We start from the raw sequence: 17,807 nt of genomic DNA on the forward strand, positions 1-17,807 counted from the left end.
CAAAAATAAAGATTAACTGTACAACTCACATTAATATATAGTAATATCTGATAAAATATTTTAACACACTGTCAAGCACTATGCTCATTTTTGTTTAAAATGAGAATTATAATCTCTCTATCAAAATGGCTTTTAATAAACTCAAAAGTACATAATTTTTTTCCTATAAAGGGAAAAGTGTATCTGAATATACTAACAAAGATGAAGGTAATTAAAAAGTTTCTTCAAAATAGGAGGAAAAAAATAGAGAAAATAAATCCAGTTAATTCTTTTCAGGACCTAATTAACCTTAAAAACAAAGTTTCCAGCCTTTCCCATGGATTTCAATGCAAGGGAGAATGTCCCAGGGAGAATGCCACAAACTATAGGTCTGATTTAATGGAGTTTTGATTGAGGATAAAGGCAGAAGAGTCAGTCTGTGGTACCTTCTCTTTGCACTGAGAGTGTCCAATTCCAAAGGCAAATGCACTGAGCTCAGCCATCCCAATTAAAGCTGCTATTCAGCATAAGCTAAGATAGCACAAAGAATGCAAAAGAATCAGCCATTACAGCATATTTACAAAGGCAGCACAGCAATTGATGTTGGTTAGGGGACAGCAAAGCACAACACCTGTGATTTAAATAAACAGATGTACATTCTTTCATGTATATATTTGCACATACAGAGCTCACACACATACATATATCACAAAACAAAATTGTATAAAAAGGACTAAAACCGCTTTGCTCTCTCTAGGACATTCTCTTGAATCTTTGTATGAACATAAGTGGAACTCCAGCTGAAGCTTCAATATCTTGATATTGAAACAGTGTCTTCCTGCTGCAAGTAAAAAGTGTTAAAAACAAATATTCAAAGACGAATTTTTTTTCACAGGCATCTACAACAACTCATCAGGTATGCACAGCACACATACACCCTGATCTTACACTGTTGTCAGCCTGCCAAAACCCCTCATGGCTCTGGAGGAGTTTCTGTGCTGAGATCAGGATCCCAGCGGGTCATTCCCTGCAGTGGTGCCTGGCACAGATCTCCCACTGCCATCTCTGGAGTTCTGCCTCAGTGCTCGTGGCACTCTGCTACATTCAGGTTAAATCACCTGAAAGGCTCAAGCTTCCTCATTTCCCAAATGCCTACCAGTTACTGTATTTTTATCAGAGAGGATGAGAGTGACAGAGAGAATTCCCTGCCAAAGGTTATCTCCGAGTTCATGGTGTGTATCCTTCTGCTGCCACATCCAATCAATCATTAACACTGTTTCAGGCAGGCTTCCCTGGGACTGCTCCCGTGGGGCCAGCATGAATATCTGCTGCAACAGGGAGGGCAAGCTGGGCTGGCACCACAGCTCCATGTGGACACGGTCAGCCTTCAAATGCTTGTGAAATGATCTTCCAATTTCAGCTTTCCAGTGCTACTGTTGTTTCCAAGAACTAAAGAGACACAGCCCATCAGGCTCTGCTCAGCAAGAACAAAGCTCACCCAGAGCAGTGGGAATTCCCCAAAGCCCTCTGTGCTGGTTTGAAATGTCCCAAAGAAAGGCCAGGGATGCTCTGCTCCTCTCAGCCTCCCTGGGGAGTGCCAGTGCTGGTGCTGGGGATCACTGAAGGAGCCAGTCTGGGGGGTTTGGACTACTGTGCTCACACAGAAGGAGCTTCAGCCACTTCTGTGACCCATGTGGAACAAAATTACAAGAGAGGCTGCAGTGTAATGCGGGGGTCATTTCTGCCTCCTCATATCTGATAGGAAATTCATTCCCAAAAGCTAATGCAAGACATTCATAAAGTCCTTCTTAAGCTCTTGAAGATCCACCTCAATTTCCTCTACAACAGCTGGTGTGGTTTTACAATAAATGAGAATAAACTGGTACACAGCCCATGCTCTTGTAATTGGCACAGTGATGGACTTCGAGCCCTTTCCAACATTTGTGAAGCCAGATGACCCAGGCTAGCAGCAAGAGGATGCCACCATGAAGCATAATTATTTTATAGCCCCTATTTAATTTTTGGAATATCAAAATTTATGACAATCACTAAAGCAGATTGATTATACCCTAAATGTAAACACACCATGAAACAGAAGTTGTTTTGCTGTCATCCCAAGGAAGCATCTATTTGCAAAGTACATAGCAATATCAAAGAGCTCTCTATTGATTAAACTTTGAAAATAAAATTGCACCACTTATCATATGCTGTTTGCAAAAATGCCAATCATTGTAATACTCACATAAGCATACTGCATCTTCCCCCTGAACTCGTTAAATTTATTACTGAGACTCTATCCTGAGCTGCCTACATGTGGAAAAAATATCATTCAGATAACACATTAACATTTATAACCAGTATTTAAAGCTGTGCATGGTGCCATCTCAAATGATAAGGGTCTTGTCAGCATTTCCAGTATAAGCCTCATTTCAGGGAACGGAAGAAGGGAGGGAGTGGCAACACTGTGTTTCAGCAATTTTAAATGACACCAACAAGAAGGCTGACATACAAATCGTCAGTCTAACTGTACCTATCTTTCAGAGATAGGTGCATCTGTTATGTCCACATTCAGTTTAAAAAACAGCGAAATTCTCACTACAATATTGTAAGCTACCTGGCAAGTGCTGTCATTCTGCTTCTGCATACAGCATCCCACACAATTATAACTCTAGATCTAAGCCTTCATATTACAAAAGCTCTTAAGGTATGGAACAAAAATGATATGACCCCCTCCTCACAGTTATACTTGCACTCTAGAGGAGAAAGAAAGAGATAAGCAAAACAGCCAAGAATACAGCTATGAGGGCTGGTTCATGACTCATGTTATCAGATGTTCCTGCAGTATCAAAATACTAATACTGAATACAAATTTTAGTAGCAGAAAGGATAAAAAATAACAAATAGAATTTTTGGGGTGAGAAACTCGTAGGTGCACTGCATCTGCCATGAGCCCAATTCTGCTACAGGTACCGTGTAAGCTGTGATTTGCTGAATGACACTTGTTAGCGGTTGATGTTTAAGTATTCTGTCAAAAGAAAAGATATTGAAGATATTTGAATTACTAGAAAAAATTGTCAAAAGACGAAGGTAGTGGTCATAAGGCAAGAGAGGCTTCTGAAAGGCACATCTCTAAAAAGGAAGGTATTGAATTTGAGATGAGATGATCTGGAGATGATCTGGACCACTGGACAGGTCATAAGTAAATACATGCAAAGGAGGGACCTCAGCTCTATAGAGTTCTAAGTGCATCAGTAACACCAGCTAGAAACAATAAAGCCAAACGCTTCAGTGTGCAAAAGCAACAATATTTCTATTCAGAAAGCCCAAATGCTAATCAGTGTAGTGGCTGTAAAGCAAAAACACTCTGAGCAAATATGTGTGCAAATGGATTTTCCAGATTCTAAGGAGCAGTTGATTACCAAGGCTAACTGAGCTATCCTCTTCTCCTCCCAGCTTTACTTGCTGCTCAGGCACACAGTGGACATAAAGATCTCCTGCTGTGCAAAGGATTTTATTGCTTTACAGGAAAAAGACTAATAGATGATAAAAAAGAGGCCATAGAAAGGATAGGCAGTTGTTCAAAAATTATATGCTTTGGAATGGAAAGAAATGCCACAAGAGCATACACACACTTCATATTGAGGCCAAAGCTGTTCCATTTCACATGGAATCTCATGGGCTGGAAAGGCACCACACAAAAAGCAAGGTCCATGCTGGATTTGGGCACAAACTCATCACGGACTATTCCACAGATTCAGGTGTCCCCTACCATCCTCTGGCATTTAGGCTGGAAAGCAGATGACTAAATATCTTCAGCATCCAGATCCCAATGACTGCAATAAGCAGAGGTATTACTCTAACTAACTCCTTCCCTTCCTATTGTCCTTTCAGTTAATGTGCATGCCTGGCATATTTCTGATTTGCTTTGGAATGAGTCTATCAATGGTTCTGAGGACAGCCAGGAAAGCAACTCCAAGGCCAGGTAAACAGTAATGTTAGAAATTTTGACATCGAGCAGTTTTAAGTACCATCAGAGTTTGACCACTGTCAATAGCAAAGGAGATTCTGAGTATGCCTATTTTCTACCCAAGCACCTACATCTCACTATAAAACATCATACTAGATACTCAAGATTTGTGTGTCTGTGTGTAACTCCCCAGGGTAGAAGCCAGCTGGAATCCTGGCCTCATGAAGCCAAAGGGAGATTTGTCTGTGGCTGAAGTCTAGGTCAGGATTTTATGTGTGTTTATACTGTGCTTTGTGCAATAACAACTCGGGGAGCTACTTCAGATGCCAAATAAATTTTAAGGTTTCTGTGGAATTTGAAATACTTTATAAGTGATTCTACCCAACAAATTAATGCAGCAACCATTCTCACAAGCTCTAATTGTCTCATCAATTTCTTTTCATGCCACTTGCAGTTATACATCACGCTTCAAAGTCAGCATATATACAACCAGCCTCCACAAGACAAATATTATAGGGTATTTTTCAGGAAAATTATTACTGCTTAGAGACAGTGAAGTTTCTGGCTAGAGTGATGTGGAAAAGACTGCAGAAAAGCAGGGAATGATTTTCTTTACCCAAAAACTGAAGTATTTGATTCTCAGAGAATTAAATTTTTTATCATTGGAAAAACATGTGGGTCAAGATAAAAGCAAAAGTGGTTTACTAAAGCAAAGTGACAGGCTGCACGTGGAAGAAAGGAAAACAAAATATTTATTCTCAGGAGGTGCTGTCCAGCCACTTCCTGGGATGTAGGTTTTCATTAGTGGTTGCTCCTGAAAACAAACATCCTTGTAACAAATGTCATCTCCTCCTTCTCTTAACTTTTAGTGCTGAGCAGACATCACGTGGTGTGGAATATCCCTTTGGCCACTTGGAGCCAGCTGCCCTGGCTGTGTGCTCTCCCCAAGACTCTCCTCCTCCCAGCCCACCGGTGAGGGCAGAATGATGGAGAGACAGCCCTGAGGCTGTGGGAACACTGCTCAGCAGCAGCCACACCACTGGTGAATTCTCCACCCCCTCTGGCTGCCAGTGCCCAGCCCAGCACTGCAGGGCTGCAGGGCAAGTGAGCTCCAGCTCAGCCAGACCTGGCTCAGCGAGGCCAGGCTGAAATCTCCCACCCGCTTGGGGCAATCCTCAGTTACTTATCCACTGAAGAAGTGGGAAACTAAAATCGCTCAGAGCAGCGCACCTTTCAGCAGATTTGGTTCAAAACTTTTGTGAAGAGAAGGGGGACCTTGACTGACAGCCAGACATGCACACACCCTGTGCACATGCAGAATTACATTCGTCTTAGAAACCAGGTGAAAAACAAAAGCCAATGATTACCCAATTCTTTCTTCAGTGGACAACTATTCACAAACATCTCATGGAATGAACTTAATGGAAGGACCTTTTGGGAACATATGGAGTCTTAAAAAATGTCATTTCTTTTCTACTCATCTCATTTTTTTCTGAAGCAAAACCAGAACTATGTGACCTCTGTGCATAATGACAACTCAATGACACAGCTCTCATTCTGAGTGTGGAATATGAAATGCTTACCATGAAGTGCTCAAAAATAATCCTCAGGCCATGATTATTCATAGAAATTATTTGGTGAGTAATTTCAATTAAATAAATTCAAGGAATCAAGAAAAATAGGCTAAACTAATAGAATGCATTATTTATGATGAATAATTCATTTGGAGGAACTTTCTCCCACTATTGCAGAAAGTCAGCTCAAGGCACAGGGCACTGAAGTCTCACTTAAGCCCTGTTTTGCGGTCTTAACTGGGGGCTTTCATGATGAATCACTGTAGGCTGGCCCTTTGCCCAGGACTGAATTTCACCCATTGCTCCTGCTCCTCACAAATTTCTAGATATGTCATTAGCGCAGTGGAATTTGTATTCTTTCAACTTCACTGTCATAAAAATGATGATATGGAGAGATTTCGTTATGTTCCTTTTACTACTAAAAACTAAAAGGAAAAAAAGCTTCTCACATCAACTCACCAGACTTTCAACAGTGAACATTCTTCATACCCATACATCAACTGCATTATGTAAATATGAGCCCCCTGTCCACTGAAGTAAAGCAAGAAGACACAATAATTTAAACAAGACTCTCCAAATCACTAAAACCACTTGTGTGCACTTGTGCTTGCATGATGGGACATTTCCAGTTAAAAACATTCACAGTATGTAACACATAGATTATGACTCTGAGGAAAGCTGAAAAAATGTACTTGTAAATGGTAGTGGTAGAAATTACTGTAGACACACATTTGAAACACAATAAATAATAGATCCATTGTTGTTTTAAGAATGGGAAAATAAATCTCCACACTTCTCTTTTTTTTTTTTTTTTTGTTCTTGTTGCTCAGCAATGCCAGTACAGAATACCTATCATCAGGAAGATTCATCTCATTGTTCCTATCAGAGAAAAAGACCCATTGACATGATGAAACAAAGCACTTCCAAAAATATTTAAACCACTCAATAAAACCTAAGTGCCAGCTTTGAAGCTAAGCATTTGTTCAAAGATCTGATCCAAATCCCACTGAAATCAGTCGGGAGTCCTTCCACTGACACCAAAGGGCTTTGGATCAGACATACTACTTTCCTGAATAGGATGAAGACATCCATAAATATTAATTGTCTCACAGTGCTTTGCTGGGTCCTATGATAAAAGGTGTGAGTGTACCAAGGGAGTAGATATTTGTTTTTCTAGGCAAGAAAGAAAAAAACTGGGCTAAATCTAAACTAATGATCAATTCTTAATTGCACAGTGGTGAGTCTGTCAGTATCCCCAAAGCACAGGCTACCAGGAATGCCTTCTGAAAGACAGCTTCTCTATCACATTTCCTGCTGAAACCAATATTCCTGCCATTAAAACACACTAAATTCTCTTCTTAAGACAGTCAGGATTAATGGTAGAAAAAAATCAGAAATTGGCAGTTCTGCTGCTGCAGTTTGTACCACCAGGGTAGAATCATACTGTGCTGTTATAAAACAGATTACCCCAGATATATTGAAACAAATCATTATGTGGTCTCCATGCAAAAAAAATCATGTTGCAGTTAGATAATGGGTCTCAAAAATGCATAACCTTGGCCAGGGTCTGAGTCCTTGCAGGAAGCAAAAACTGAGGGAAGAGTTAGAAAGCACACTGATTTTAAGTCACAGTTCATTAAATTCCTTCATTTATACAATAGGTAGTTATGAAGTGTCAGTGAACATTATTCTGAAGTAGGCCAGCTCTCCATATGTTTGCATGGTTGGGAGAAATGGAGCTAAAAAGCACATCTGGAAACCAGAGAAATTGCTTACAGTTGATGGCACAGACAATCACTGATTGCCAGCAAAAGGCATCTCAGTAGACACCATCCAGTCTGGAGTGCCCCTCTGCCCTCAAACTGGCTCACCCACCAGCTCTCCTTCCACCGAGGCTTCATCCCAAAGGTCTCCCTCCTCTGCCTCTCTCAGCACGTGTGGCTCCAGCTGGCTGTTGCTGGGCAGCCCAGGATGGACACAAGGCCATGGGGGGCACAGGCTGCCCTCCCTGCCTTTCATGCTCACCCTCCTTCACCATCCCCTGCTCATTCCTTGCCCAAAGAAAGTGGAAGACAGAGACTCTTTCATCCAGTCCTTTACAGCACTTCCCAGTGCTGCTGGACAACATAAAACCCTGGATTACAAGTAACAATTATTTTGCATACTGTTCACTGCTAAATCTGGAAACTATTTATTTCGTTAAGAATTCCTTTTAAGTGAGGCTCAAAAATTCACTTTACAGTGTAGGAAAGACTCCAAAAAAGACTTCCATAGTTATGGAAGTAGAATATCTCCATCTACAAAGAGACACACATATTCACAGAGAAAGCAAGAATACAAGGTACTTGGAGAGCAGTGATGATTATCTCAGAACCCTAAAAGCTTACATGGAGTAGGCATCTCATACGCAGTTCAGGATTACAGGATGAGGAACATATGAGATCAGCAGATACCTACATTTACAAATTCCTGTTTTAATGATCAGCCATCATGCTGTGTTCACAGAAAGCAATATTGGCGTCTACTTATACTATATGAATAAACACTTCTTTACTTACCAGCAACATCCAGGCTACCTTAATAGATTCTAATGATCAGTAAAACTTATATCCTTCCCTCCATCCAATTCACAGAGGTTTTGCTTTGTTTCTTGCTACTTTAATTTCTTTATTCCATAAGACTTGGTGGATGTATTTGTTTCTTCACTTATATACAGAGAAGTAAACCCAGAAAAACTGATAGGTAAAGATGTGTAAGTAGTGTTTAGCATCCACCTGCAGATATAATGTGAAGAAAGAAAATTATCTCCACATTTTTCCAGACTTTTTATTCTCCTTGGTATTTACTCTCCCAGAAGGACAACAGCATGATGTGCACTAGGCAGGAAGGGTAATGATCTGTGCCAAATTTTATGTGCTTATGCTTCATGCTGTGGTCTGGCTTTTTTTTCCCCTGCCAGCAGACAGACAAAGTGGTGGCTTCAGGACCGTGCAGGAGCCAAGAGCTGTACTGGTATATGGAAGAGCACAGGACTAACAGACTGTTTGAAGTGGGTTAAGGCTGGCACCAGGCAAGTATTCAGTTCATACTTGCTCTGCAGCTGTCTGGGAGTGTCCCCACGGGAAACAGGTAGGGGATAATTAAGGGCTCTTAAGCTATCAGACAAGGATATTACAAGGATAAACATTTCAAACTGAAGACAGTTAGATGCAGAGTTGTAGAGAAAGCCCAGTTTTTTACCTGTGGGGGATGAAACCTATCAGAACAATTTACCGAACACAATGGCAGATTTTCACCATAGGCAATAGCTAGAATATGCCTGGCTATGTCATTTGGTTTCATTTTTTTTCTTTTTCCTATGAAGTATGATCTAATTTGAACAGGAATTAATTCAAATTTAGCTGATGGCTTGGGTTATGCAAGATTCAAAAGCCACAATGGTTCTATTAAGTCTCATAATCTCTGCATCTCTATTGAGTCTTCATGACTTTGCACAAAAAGGAGCACCGAGGGAACACAGCTAAATATTTGGGACCTCCGCAATGCTTACAAATCAGGCATAACCTTGAGTTTTCCCAAGCCCTCATGGGCTGCTGTACCAACCTGCCTCCTGGCCTTTCATCCCTGGAGGCTCCCAGATAGTCATAGACTGGAAATGTTCCTCCATTCAACACATAAAATAAAAAGGCCTTAAAACAGGTGGAGGATAAAAGCTGTTCTTTTATACTCTGTTTTTAATTGAAGGGATTATAAAACACTTCAGGCATGCTGAGAAATCAGAACTTTGTTCCTAAATAAAGAGCTGAAACTACTATTTTTTTTTTTTTAATCCTTGTTCCTCCTCCTACAACCATGGTTATTATATGCATGCATTTGCAGTGTAATAGAATCAGTATCATCTCTGTGTCTTATTACTGTTGCAATCCCCTAACACGCTGTTCCTTCCATCCCACATGAATCTGGTAATTACTGCTGAGGCATGCCATGTGTATGCTCTCCTTTCCAAGGCAGCATCAGCAGTGCCACAAACACATTTCCCACAGATTAGTAAATGCAAGTAAGTGGGACAATGCATGTTGCCTCATAAGCCAATTCCAGGACATGGTCCTTGCTCACTAGAAAGCTGTGCCTGACTGAAACTCATGGACATGAAACAAATGTACACTCTCAGACAAGGGGAAAATGCACTGAACTTACTTGTGCCTTCATTTTTGCTGTGTGTTGGAGCAAGCCCTGTGAGAGCTGGCAGTACTGTGCTGGGTTGCTCAGGTGAGATGTGATGAAGGGAGGTTACAGGAGCCTCTTTGTGCCCCTGTGTGGTGCCAGTGTGGGCCAGGTGTGTGTGAATATGGTCCCTTCTGAAAATAATAAATAAAACAAAAAGAAAAATCAACCTGGGTCTCCTTTTACCTTCTCTTTTTAGGCTCTTGCCCCCAGACTATGTTAGAAAGAGCTGAAAACAGGATTTCCTACAACCTGTCTAATTTTGCTAGTCTAATTTTGCTCCCCAAACACCATATCCTCATGTTTAGAGCAGAAAACAAGCAAAAAATCTTACAGAATAATAATCTGGCTGCTGGTGTATTATAAAACAGCAGATCCGCCACACAGATCTTTCCTGATCTTAGCAATTTTTGCTCCTGAATTCAGCTGCATAAAGAGAGTCAGAATGGAGCAGCTCTTAGTGCCTTTCAGAATCCCAATCTTGTTGAAATTCACACAGCACCACACCAAAAGCGTGCTCCAGTGTGGGATGCTCCTGCTCTTGTCACAACCTCTCCAAATCTTAGATAGGGGAGCTGCAACTGCTTCAATCCCAAATGCGAACTCCAGCACTATTCCTGTCCAGGAGCACTGCAAAGGCATCTGCGCTGCCTGCTGCAGGATGTTACCTTTTCCAGCATCAACAAGAGAGATAAAAATAGACAGTACATTTCTGCTGCTCCTAAAATGTGGGCTCTGATACATAATGGCTAAAGAGTACCACGAGATGACAGTATCACTTTTGCCAATTTCAGAACTCTTTTGCAGCAAACCTTTACATTCTAGAGACTAAGTGCATATAATACCTTATGAGAATCTGGCAATAATACACCCTGCCCTGCTAGCACTTTAAAAATTCCCTGTAGAGTGCCTTTTTGTCCCCTACCACCAGCGTGAACCCAAAGTTTTACCTTTAGATAGAGACCAAGAGCAGCCACCCTTTCCCATCACACAGATCTGTGCCCAGGGCATGGAGTTTAAGCAAAGTCACAATAACCCAGATCCAATATCGTGCTCTTTTTAAAGGCAGCCAAATGCTACACCACAACATTTCAACGGGGCAGTAGGACTAATCCAGCCAGCGGGAATGCTGGTGTTAGGTGTGGTTAAATCTGGCTGCTCAGTACTCGGGGGTGCGTTCCAGAGGGTGCAGGGATTGAGGCTTGGGACTGCCGCTGCCTGACAGCCCGGTTTGGTGGAAGGTGTTGAACTTCCCTGAACGTGTAGAAAACACCAGTGTGCTGGGCAGAGCTCGACACGGCAGTTTGGGAAGGGGGCTGCTCCAGCCGGAGCGGGGGATCGATGCTGATGCCAGATCAGGATTTGCAGCACCGCTGCTCCCAGAGCCAGATTGTGCATGTGTGTGATGTGTGCGTCTGTGCGGCGTGTGCGGAGGATGTGTGAGGGCTGTGCGTGTCTCTGTGCGGTGTGCGTGTGTGCGGGGTGTGCGCGCCTGCCGGCTGGCTTTTGCCGAAGGAGCTGCTTGACTTGCTCTCTAATTTTAGGGCGCGGATTCAGGGACTCGGGGCCAAAAATTCTCCGGACCCAGGTAAATCCGCTTGTTACCTTATTCCCCTTCCCGGCTCCGAGTGCCCGCGCTGTCCTGCAAGTGCTGTCAGAGCGCTCCCGCGAAGAGCAGCCGAGCCGGGAGCAGAGCCGGCTGCGAGAGCCACGAAGGGAAGGGGGGACGGGGACCGGGACAGGGGGGCTGGGAAAAAACGTGTCCCCCCCGCCCCCGGCTGACGTCAGCGCGGCTCCGCGCGGGGCACCCGGCAAAAGCGCCGCGCCGCGCCGCGCCCCGCGCACAGCCCCGCGCTCCCGCAGCGCCGCCGCTCTCGGCCCCCGCCCGGCCCAACTTCCCGCACAGCCGCGGCCGGGACGGGCCCGGCTGGGCCGGGACGGGACGGCGGCGCCCCGCTGGGCTCCTGCTGAGGCGTGAGCGGGCGATGCCGCTCGCCGCCGGGCGCCTGGCTCCCGGGGCGCGGCGGCTCTTGGCGGCGGCCACTGCCCCCACTGCCCCCTCGGGCGCCCCGAGAGCAGGTACGAGCGCGGGGGCGGCGCGGGGAGCGCGGGCTGGGGGCGCCGCTGCAGCGGGGGAGGGTTTGCCGTCAGTCCGTGTGTCCCCCGGTTTAAGATGCTGGCAGGCACCGGGAGCCGGGCAGCCGGGTGCGCCGTAGCCCCGGGACGGGCAGCGGGGAGGGGATCGTGCTGCCGGCGGCCGCCGGGGCGGAGGTGGCGGCCGCGACGGACGGGGGATCAGGCGGAGAGCCCAACGTTAGGGACCCCAGTTTCGGGGAGCTCCACGATGGGGCTTCCCCCATAGCAGCTCCGCAGGCGCTTTCCGAGAGGAAAAGCAGGGAAGAGGAAGGGGGGGATTCCAGAGGAGTTTGGAAGCCGCTACCTTGCATCTCCCCTTCCCCCCCAAGCCTTCCGACCTGTTTTCGCTCTCCCCGTGCAGCCTCTGTTCCCGGCCGTGTTCACTGGGGATTTCTTCTTTCTCTCCTTACCTGTCTCAAAAGGTTTGACTGTAGGTACCAAAGCGGGGATCGACGGCGCATAAAGATGCTGAAGGGTGTTTGGTTGCTCAGTTTGTTAACAGTGGCTGGGATCTCGTGGACAGAGAGTCGCAAACCTGCCAAAGACATTTGCAGCAAGAGCCGCTGCCCTTGCGAGGAGAAGGAGAACGTGCTGAACATTAATTGTGAAAACAAGGGATTTACAACTGTCAGCCTCCTCCTGCCGCCCCCGTCCAAGATCTACCAGCTGTTTCTCAATGGGAACGCACTGACCCGCCTGTTCCCCAATGAGTTTGTCAACTATTCCAACGCCGTGACCCTGCACCTGGGCAACAACGACATGCAGGAGATCCGCACAGGGGCCTTCAGCGGCCTCCGCACCCTCAAGAGGCTGCACCTCAACAACAACAAGCTGGAAGTGCTGAAGGAAGACACTTTCCTGGGCTTGGAGAGTCTGGAGTACCTGCAGGCTGATTACAATTACATCAGTGCCATTGAAGCAGGGGCGTTCAGCAAGCTGAACAAGCTCAAGGTGCTGATCCTCAATGACAACCTCCTGCTGTCCCTGCCCAGCAATGTCTTCCGCTTTGTGCTCCTCACTCACCTGGACCTGCGGGGGAACCGGCTGAAGATGATGCCTTTTGCTGGTGTGCTGGAGCACATTGGAGGCATCATGGAAATCCAGCTGGAGGAAAACCCTTGGAACTGCACCTGCGACTTGCTGCCACTCAAGGCCTGGCTAGACACCATCACCGTGTTTGTGGGTGAGATAGTCTGTGAAACCCCCTTCAGGCTTCATGGGAAAGATGTGACCCAGCTCACCAGGCAAGATCTCTGCCCTAGGAAAAGTTCCAGTGATCCAAGCCAGAGGGAAAAACACCCTGTCCTCTCAGACCCACACATCTCAAGGCTATCACCCACAGCCAACTCTGCCATCAATCCCACCAGGGCCCCAAAAGCCAGCCGGCCACCCAAAACTAGGAACCGCCCCACCCCCCGTGTCTCCGTGTCAAAAGACAGACAAATATTTGGACCTATAATGGTTTACCAGACAAAGTCTCCTGTGCCCATCACCTGCCCAGCTGGCTGCATCTGTACGTCCCAGAGCTCAGACAATGGCCTAAATGTTAACTGCCAAGAGAAAAAGATAAGTAACATCTCCGATCTGCACCCCAGGCCAACCAGTCCAAAGAAACTTTACCTTACCAGTAACTATCTGCAAGTCATTTATAGAACGGATCTCACAGAGTACAGCTCTCTGGATTTGCTACATCTAGGAAATAACAGAATTGCAGTGATACAAGAAGGTGCCTTTACAAACCTCACAAGTTTACGCAGACTTTACCTTAATGGCAATTACCTTGAGGTTCTGTACCGATCCATGTTTGAAGGGCTGCACAGCCTGCAGTATCTCTACCTAGAGTACAATGTCATTAAGGAGATCCTGCCACGCACATTTGATGCTCTGAGTAATCTTCATCTGTTGTTTCTCAATAACAACCTGCTCAGATCCTTGCCTGATAATGTCTTTGGAGGCACTTCCCTCACCAGGCTCAACCTTAGGAACAACCATTTCTCACACCTGCCTGTGAGAGGAGTCTTGGACCAGCTCTCAGCTCTGATTCAGATTGACCTCCAAGAGAACCCTTGGGACTGCACATGTGACATCCTGGGGCTGAGGAACTGGATAGAGAAAGTCACTGACCAGAACAACCAGCAGTCAAATCCCCCTGTAGTTATCAATGAAGTAATATGCGAGTCTCCCACCAAGCACTCTGGAGAGCATCTGAAATTCCTGAGCAAAGAAGCCATCTGCCCAGAGAACCCCAACTTGTCAGATTCTTCTGTCCTCTCCATGAACCAGAACACCGATACGCCCCATCTCGGTGTCTCACCCAGCTCCTACCCAGAATTACACACTGAAGTTCCGCTGTCTGTCCTAATTTTAGGCTTGCTGGTTGTGTTTATTTTGTCTGTTTGTTTTGGGGCAGGTCTATTTGTCTTTGTCCTTAAGCGCCGGAAGGGGGTGCAGAGCATGCCCAGCAGTGCCAACAACGTAGATATAAGTTCATTTCAGCTCCAGTATGGGTCTTACAACACTGAGACCCACGATAAAACTGAAGGACATGTTTATAACTACATTCCCCCTCCTGTTGGACAGATGTGCCAAAACCCAATCTACATGCAAAAGGAAGGGGATCCAGTTGCCTATTACAGGAATCTCCATGAGTTTAGCTATAGCAGTCTTGACCACAAAAAAGAAGACCCCACCAGTCTTGCATTTACCATCAGTGCAGCTGAATTGCTGGAAAAGCAGTCCTCACCAAGGGAACCAGAGCTCCTGTATCAAAATATTGCAGAAAGGGTCAAGGAACTCCCCACCGGAGGATTAGTTCATTATAACTTTTGTACCTTACCCAAAAGGCAGTTTGCCCCTTCATATGAATCCAGACGCCAAAACCAGGACAGGATAAATAAAACTGTTTTATATGGAACTCCAAGGAAATATTTTGCAGAACAGTCTAAACCTGAGCATCCTTTACTCCAAGGAAAGCTACAAACAGAACCAGACTACCTCGAAGTTCTGGAAAAACAAACTGCAATCAGTCAGCTGTGAGGGGGGAGGTGGGAGACAAAGGAAATTTTTTTAATGAGCTCAGCATCACATTTCTTTGAGTCTGAACTCAGTACTGATGTCATCTGTCGCATTCCCAACATTTCCACTTTTTTAAATCAGAGAAGGAGTGAGAGAGAAAAGGAATCCTTGCAGCATAGCAGGGATGTAGTGTTGCTTTTACAACGTTCCCTTTAAATTATTTCTATATCTCTCTCCTTTTGACCCTTCTCTAGGAACTGTCATTGCAAATGTATCTTTCTGTAATAGATCTTGCATAATTCTTTTTTGATTTTGAAAGAAATGAGGAAGGGGGTCTTTGGGTTTCTGTTTTTTTTTTTTTTTTTCTTTTCATTTCAAAATGGAAACGTAATGTATTATGTAGAAGATCTCCAAAGATCTTTTTTCCTGGACTATGACTTTCTTTTGTAAATAATAATATACAGTACTGCTGTTTCAATTACCAACTATAGCCACTGGGCGTCACTTTTTTGTGTTAAAGTGCCTTTGCACTTTAAGTACATTATTACTTAATTGTTGCTCTTAGCTTTGATAAATTGAACCTATTTTAATGTGTTGTATTTTTGAAATTAAAAATAATTGTAAAATAGATCTATATGTCAGCTGCATTAAATCAGAAGGTTTGATTTATAGGAAAGCTGCCCTTCTTTAAATGACTCTAGTTTTAGGACCTTACAGACTCAAATGTAAATTATTGGGGTGTTTTTTCCCTCTAGGTTTGTTTAGAGTGACTCACAGAAATCAACTGAGAGGATTTAGCAATGGACTAGAGGTTATCAAATGCCTCAGCCAGGAATTAATTATTAATTATTAGCTCATTAATAAAAGATGTTTAACACAATGTCATAGTGAACTGAACAATTAATGTCCTTCTTAATACATTGCATTGCAGCTCTAACACAGTAATGTTCAATGGCTTAAGATTATTTTCATACTTAACAGAACATTACTCATAATATTTTATGCATTGGATTAGGTATTTTTATACATTTTGGGACAGAATTTATATTTGTAACTTTTTGGACTGAAATTACCATGTCCTCTTCTTGCCAGATACATATTTTTTTCATAAGCAGGGACACCAGCAGGGGTCATCCCACACCTCATTAAATTTATTAATATACAGGCAAATGAACCAATGCCAAAGGTAAAATTTGAACCCAGGACTCCAGAGTCCTCCAAATCAAGGTAGCTGAAATCAGTATGTGCATCCCACTAACTTTTGGTAGTCTGAATTATGTCTATGTCTATACTTTTTGTCTCTAAAGCAGAATACTGCAATAATTCTAATCTATTAGAAAAAAACTGCCATTAATTCACTATCTTAAATTTTATAAAATGTTTTAAGTTAACTGAATTCCATTCTCAACACTTGTTTTCTTAAGCCCATCAGTGAACAAACGCAATGAATCTTCTCCTTTCCCATTAACTCAGGCCTCTTTTGCTTCAAGCTTTATATTATCACCTTCAATTTACTTTTCCTTCATGGAGAATATTGAAACCATTTTTATTAACAAGTAAACAGTCAAACTTTATTAAGCCTTATTAGCTTCTAAATAATTTTTAGATGCAAACATTATTGTGCAATTTAAACAAACAGCCCTTATTTACAACAAAACCAGTTTTGTTTTGTCTGTTCTAAATCCTTATGCAACTGGGATGGTGATCTGCATATAAAGTAGGCCAGGCTTTTCAATTCCTTATTAAAGCAATTGATGGGGTCTGAAAGAAGCACACTGTTTCCTTTTCATAAATAGGTTACTGCACATAATAATCCTTTATTATCATGCAGAGATTGAAGTGGCCTCTGCTGACTGATTTTTAGAGCTTTACTATAGTTAATAATACAGTATCTACAACTTGGAGAAATTTTCAGCAATAGCATTTCAGCTATAAATAACTACAATCAATGTTGTTCTAATCAGGACTTTGCCAAAAGGAAGTTGCTTTATGTTTAAGAGCTAGAGAGGCTTTGCACGTGTATTGCCAGCTATCTGAGTCACTTAGTAAAATGCCTTCTAATGATTTATGTGACATCTGAGTACATTAATATGCTAACATGTCAATTCTTTATGTTTAGAATCCATAGCACCTATGGCTGTTCATTAGATCAGGTTTAAAATTGAAATGCTACAATGAACTACTGAAGAATCAGTCTTCAAAATGGTCTCACATCAAGGAGGAGGTGAAATGGTATCACTTTAGTTGAACTTGGAACATTTGACTGGAATTACATCCATCTTTGAGCAAGGTACTTGCTTGAAAGCTTCCAGTACTGATTGTCTTATTATGGCTCCTTCTCCTGGGTAATTAAAAGCATTTATTACTGAAACACTGATAAAAGTATAAGTATTATTTTAAAGTAAAGTTATTAACTCTTTCCAGGTATGAGTTTAGTATTTCCTGCGGAACAAGTACCATGTTATATCTGGCAGCAGCTAGGATATTATTATTTATTATTCTCCAGTGAGCTAGAACCAATTATAAAGGTTTTTTTTCCCCTTAGAAAAATAGCTAAGTTTTCCAACAGAAGTATTTTCAGTGTTCTAGCATTTGCAAACAACAGAGATAAGCAATTGATTCTTTCAGCAACATTATATTGTTTGGGTTTCGTGCTTCAGTCTCTGTACTTTGATGTTTGCTTTGGTGGCACGACCATACTTTACAGAGGCTGCTTTACACTTCCTTAGGTTTCCTAGTGGAATTTATTTAGTGACTAGATTTTATTTTGCATCACCAGTACCAGCTTAAAAATTATTATTGCTGTAGATCTTTTAGGTTTGTTTTTATATCCTTCAGCTGACATCTTTTAAGCAATTCTTTTCATAGAGTGTCTAGGTGAAAGAGAAGATTTTTTTCAGTTACACTTAAAG

General features: G+C 43.2%; 2 protein-coding genes across 2 annotated transcripts in view; one reads left to right on the forward strand and one right to left on the reverse strand.

The window, feature by feature from the left end:
• LOC128814565 (mucin-1-like) overlaps nt 1-12,191 on the reverse strand; it is a 37,897-nt gene extending 25,706 nt beyond the window's left edge. The window contains exons 1-5 of the mRNA XM_053990510.1: nt 11,932-12,191; nt 11,588-11,868; nt 11,350-11,491; nt 9,718-9,878; nt 720-820 (exon numbers count right to left, since the gene is read on the reverse strand). Of these exons, the coding sequence (XP_053846485.1) occupies nt 720-820; nt 9,718-9,878; nt 11,350-11,491; nt 11,588-11,868; nt 11,932-12,191 (945 nt within the window). The remainder of the gene's footprint in view (nt 1-719; nt 821-9,717; nt 9,879-11,349; nt 11,492-11,587; nt 11,869-11,931) is intronic.
• Nucleotides 11,663-15,775, forward strand: SLITRK2 (SLIT and NTRK like family member 2). Its single transcript, XM_053990254.1, has 2 exons — nt 11,663-11,823; nt 12,303-15,775. The coding sequence occupies exon 2, from the start codon at nt 12,346-12,348 to the stop codon at nt 14,914-14,916; it is 2,571 nt and encodes an 856-aa protein (XP_053846229.1). The 5' UTR covers nt 11,663-11,823; nt 12,303-12,345; the 3' UTR covers nt 14,917-15,775.
• The last annotated feature ends 2,032 nt before the right edge of the window (nt 15,776-17,807 follow it).

Source organism: Vidua macroura, chromosome 14 (genome assembly GCF_024509145.1).
Source record: "Vidua macroura isolate BioBank_ID:100142 chromosome 14, ASM2450914v1, whole genome shotgun sequence".
In the NCBI taxonomy this organism is placed as follows: Eukaryota; Metazoa; Chordata; class Aves; order Passeriformes; family Viduidae; genus Vidua; species Vidua macroura.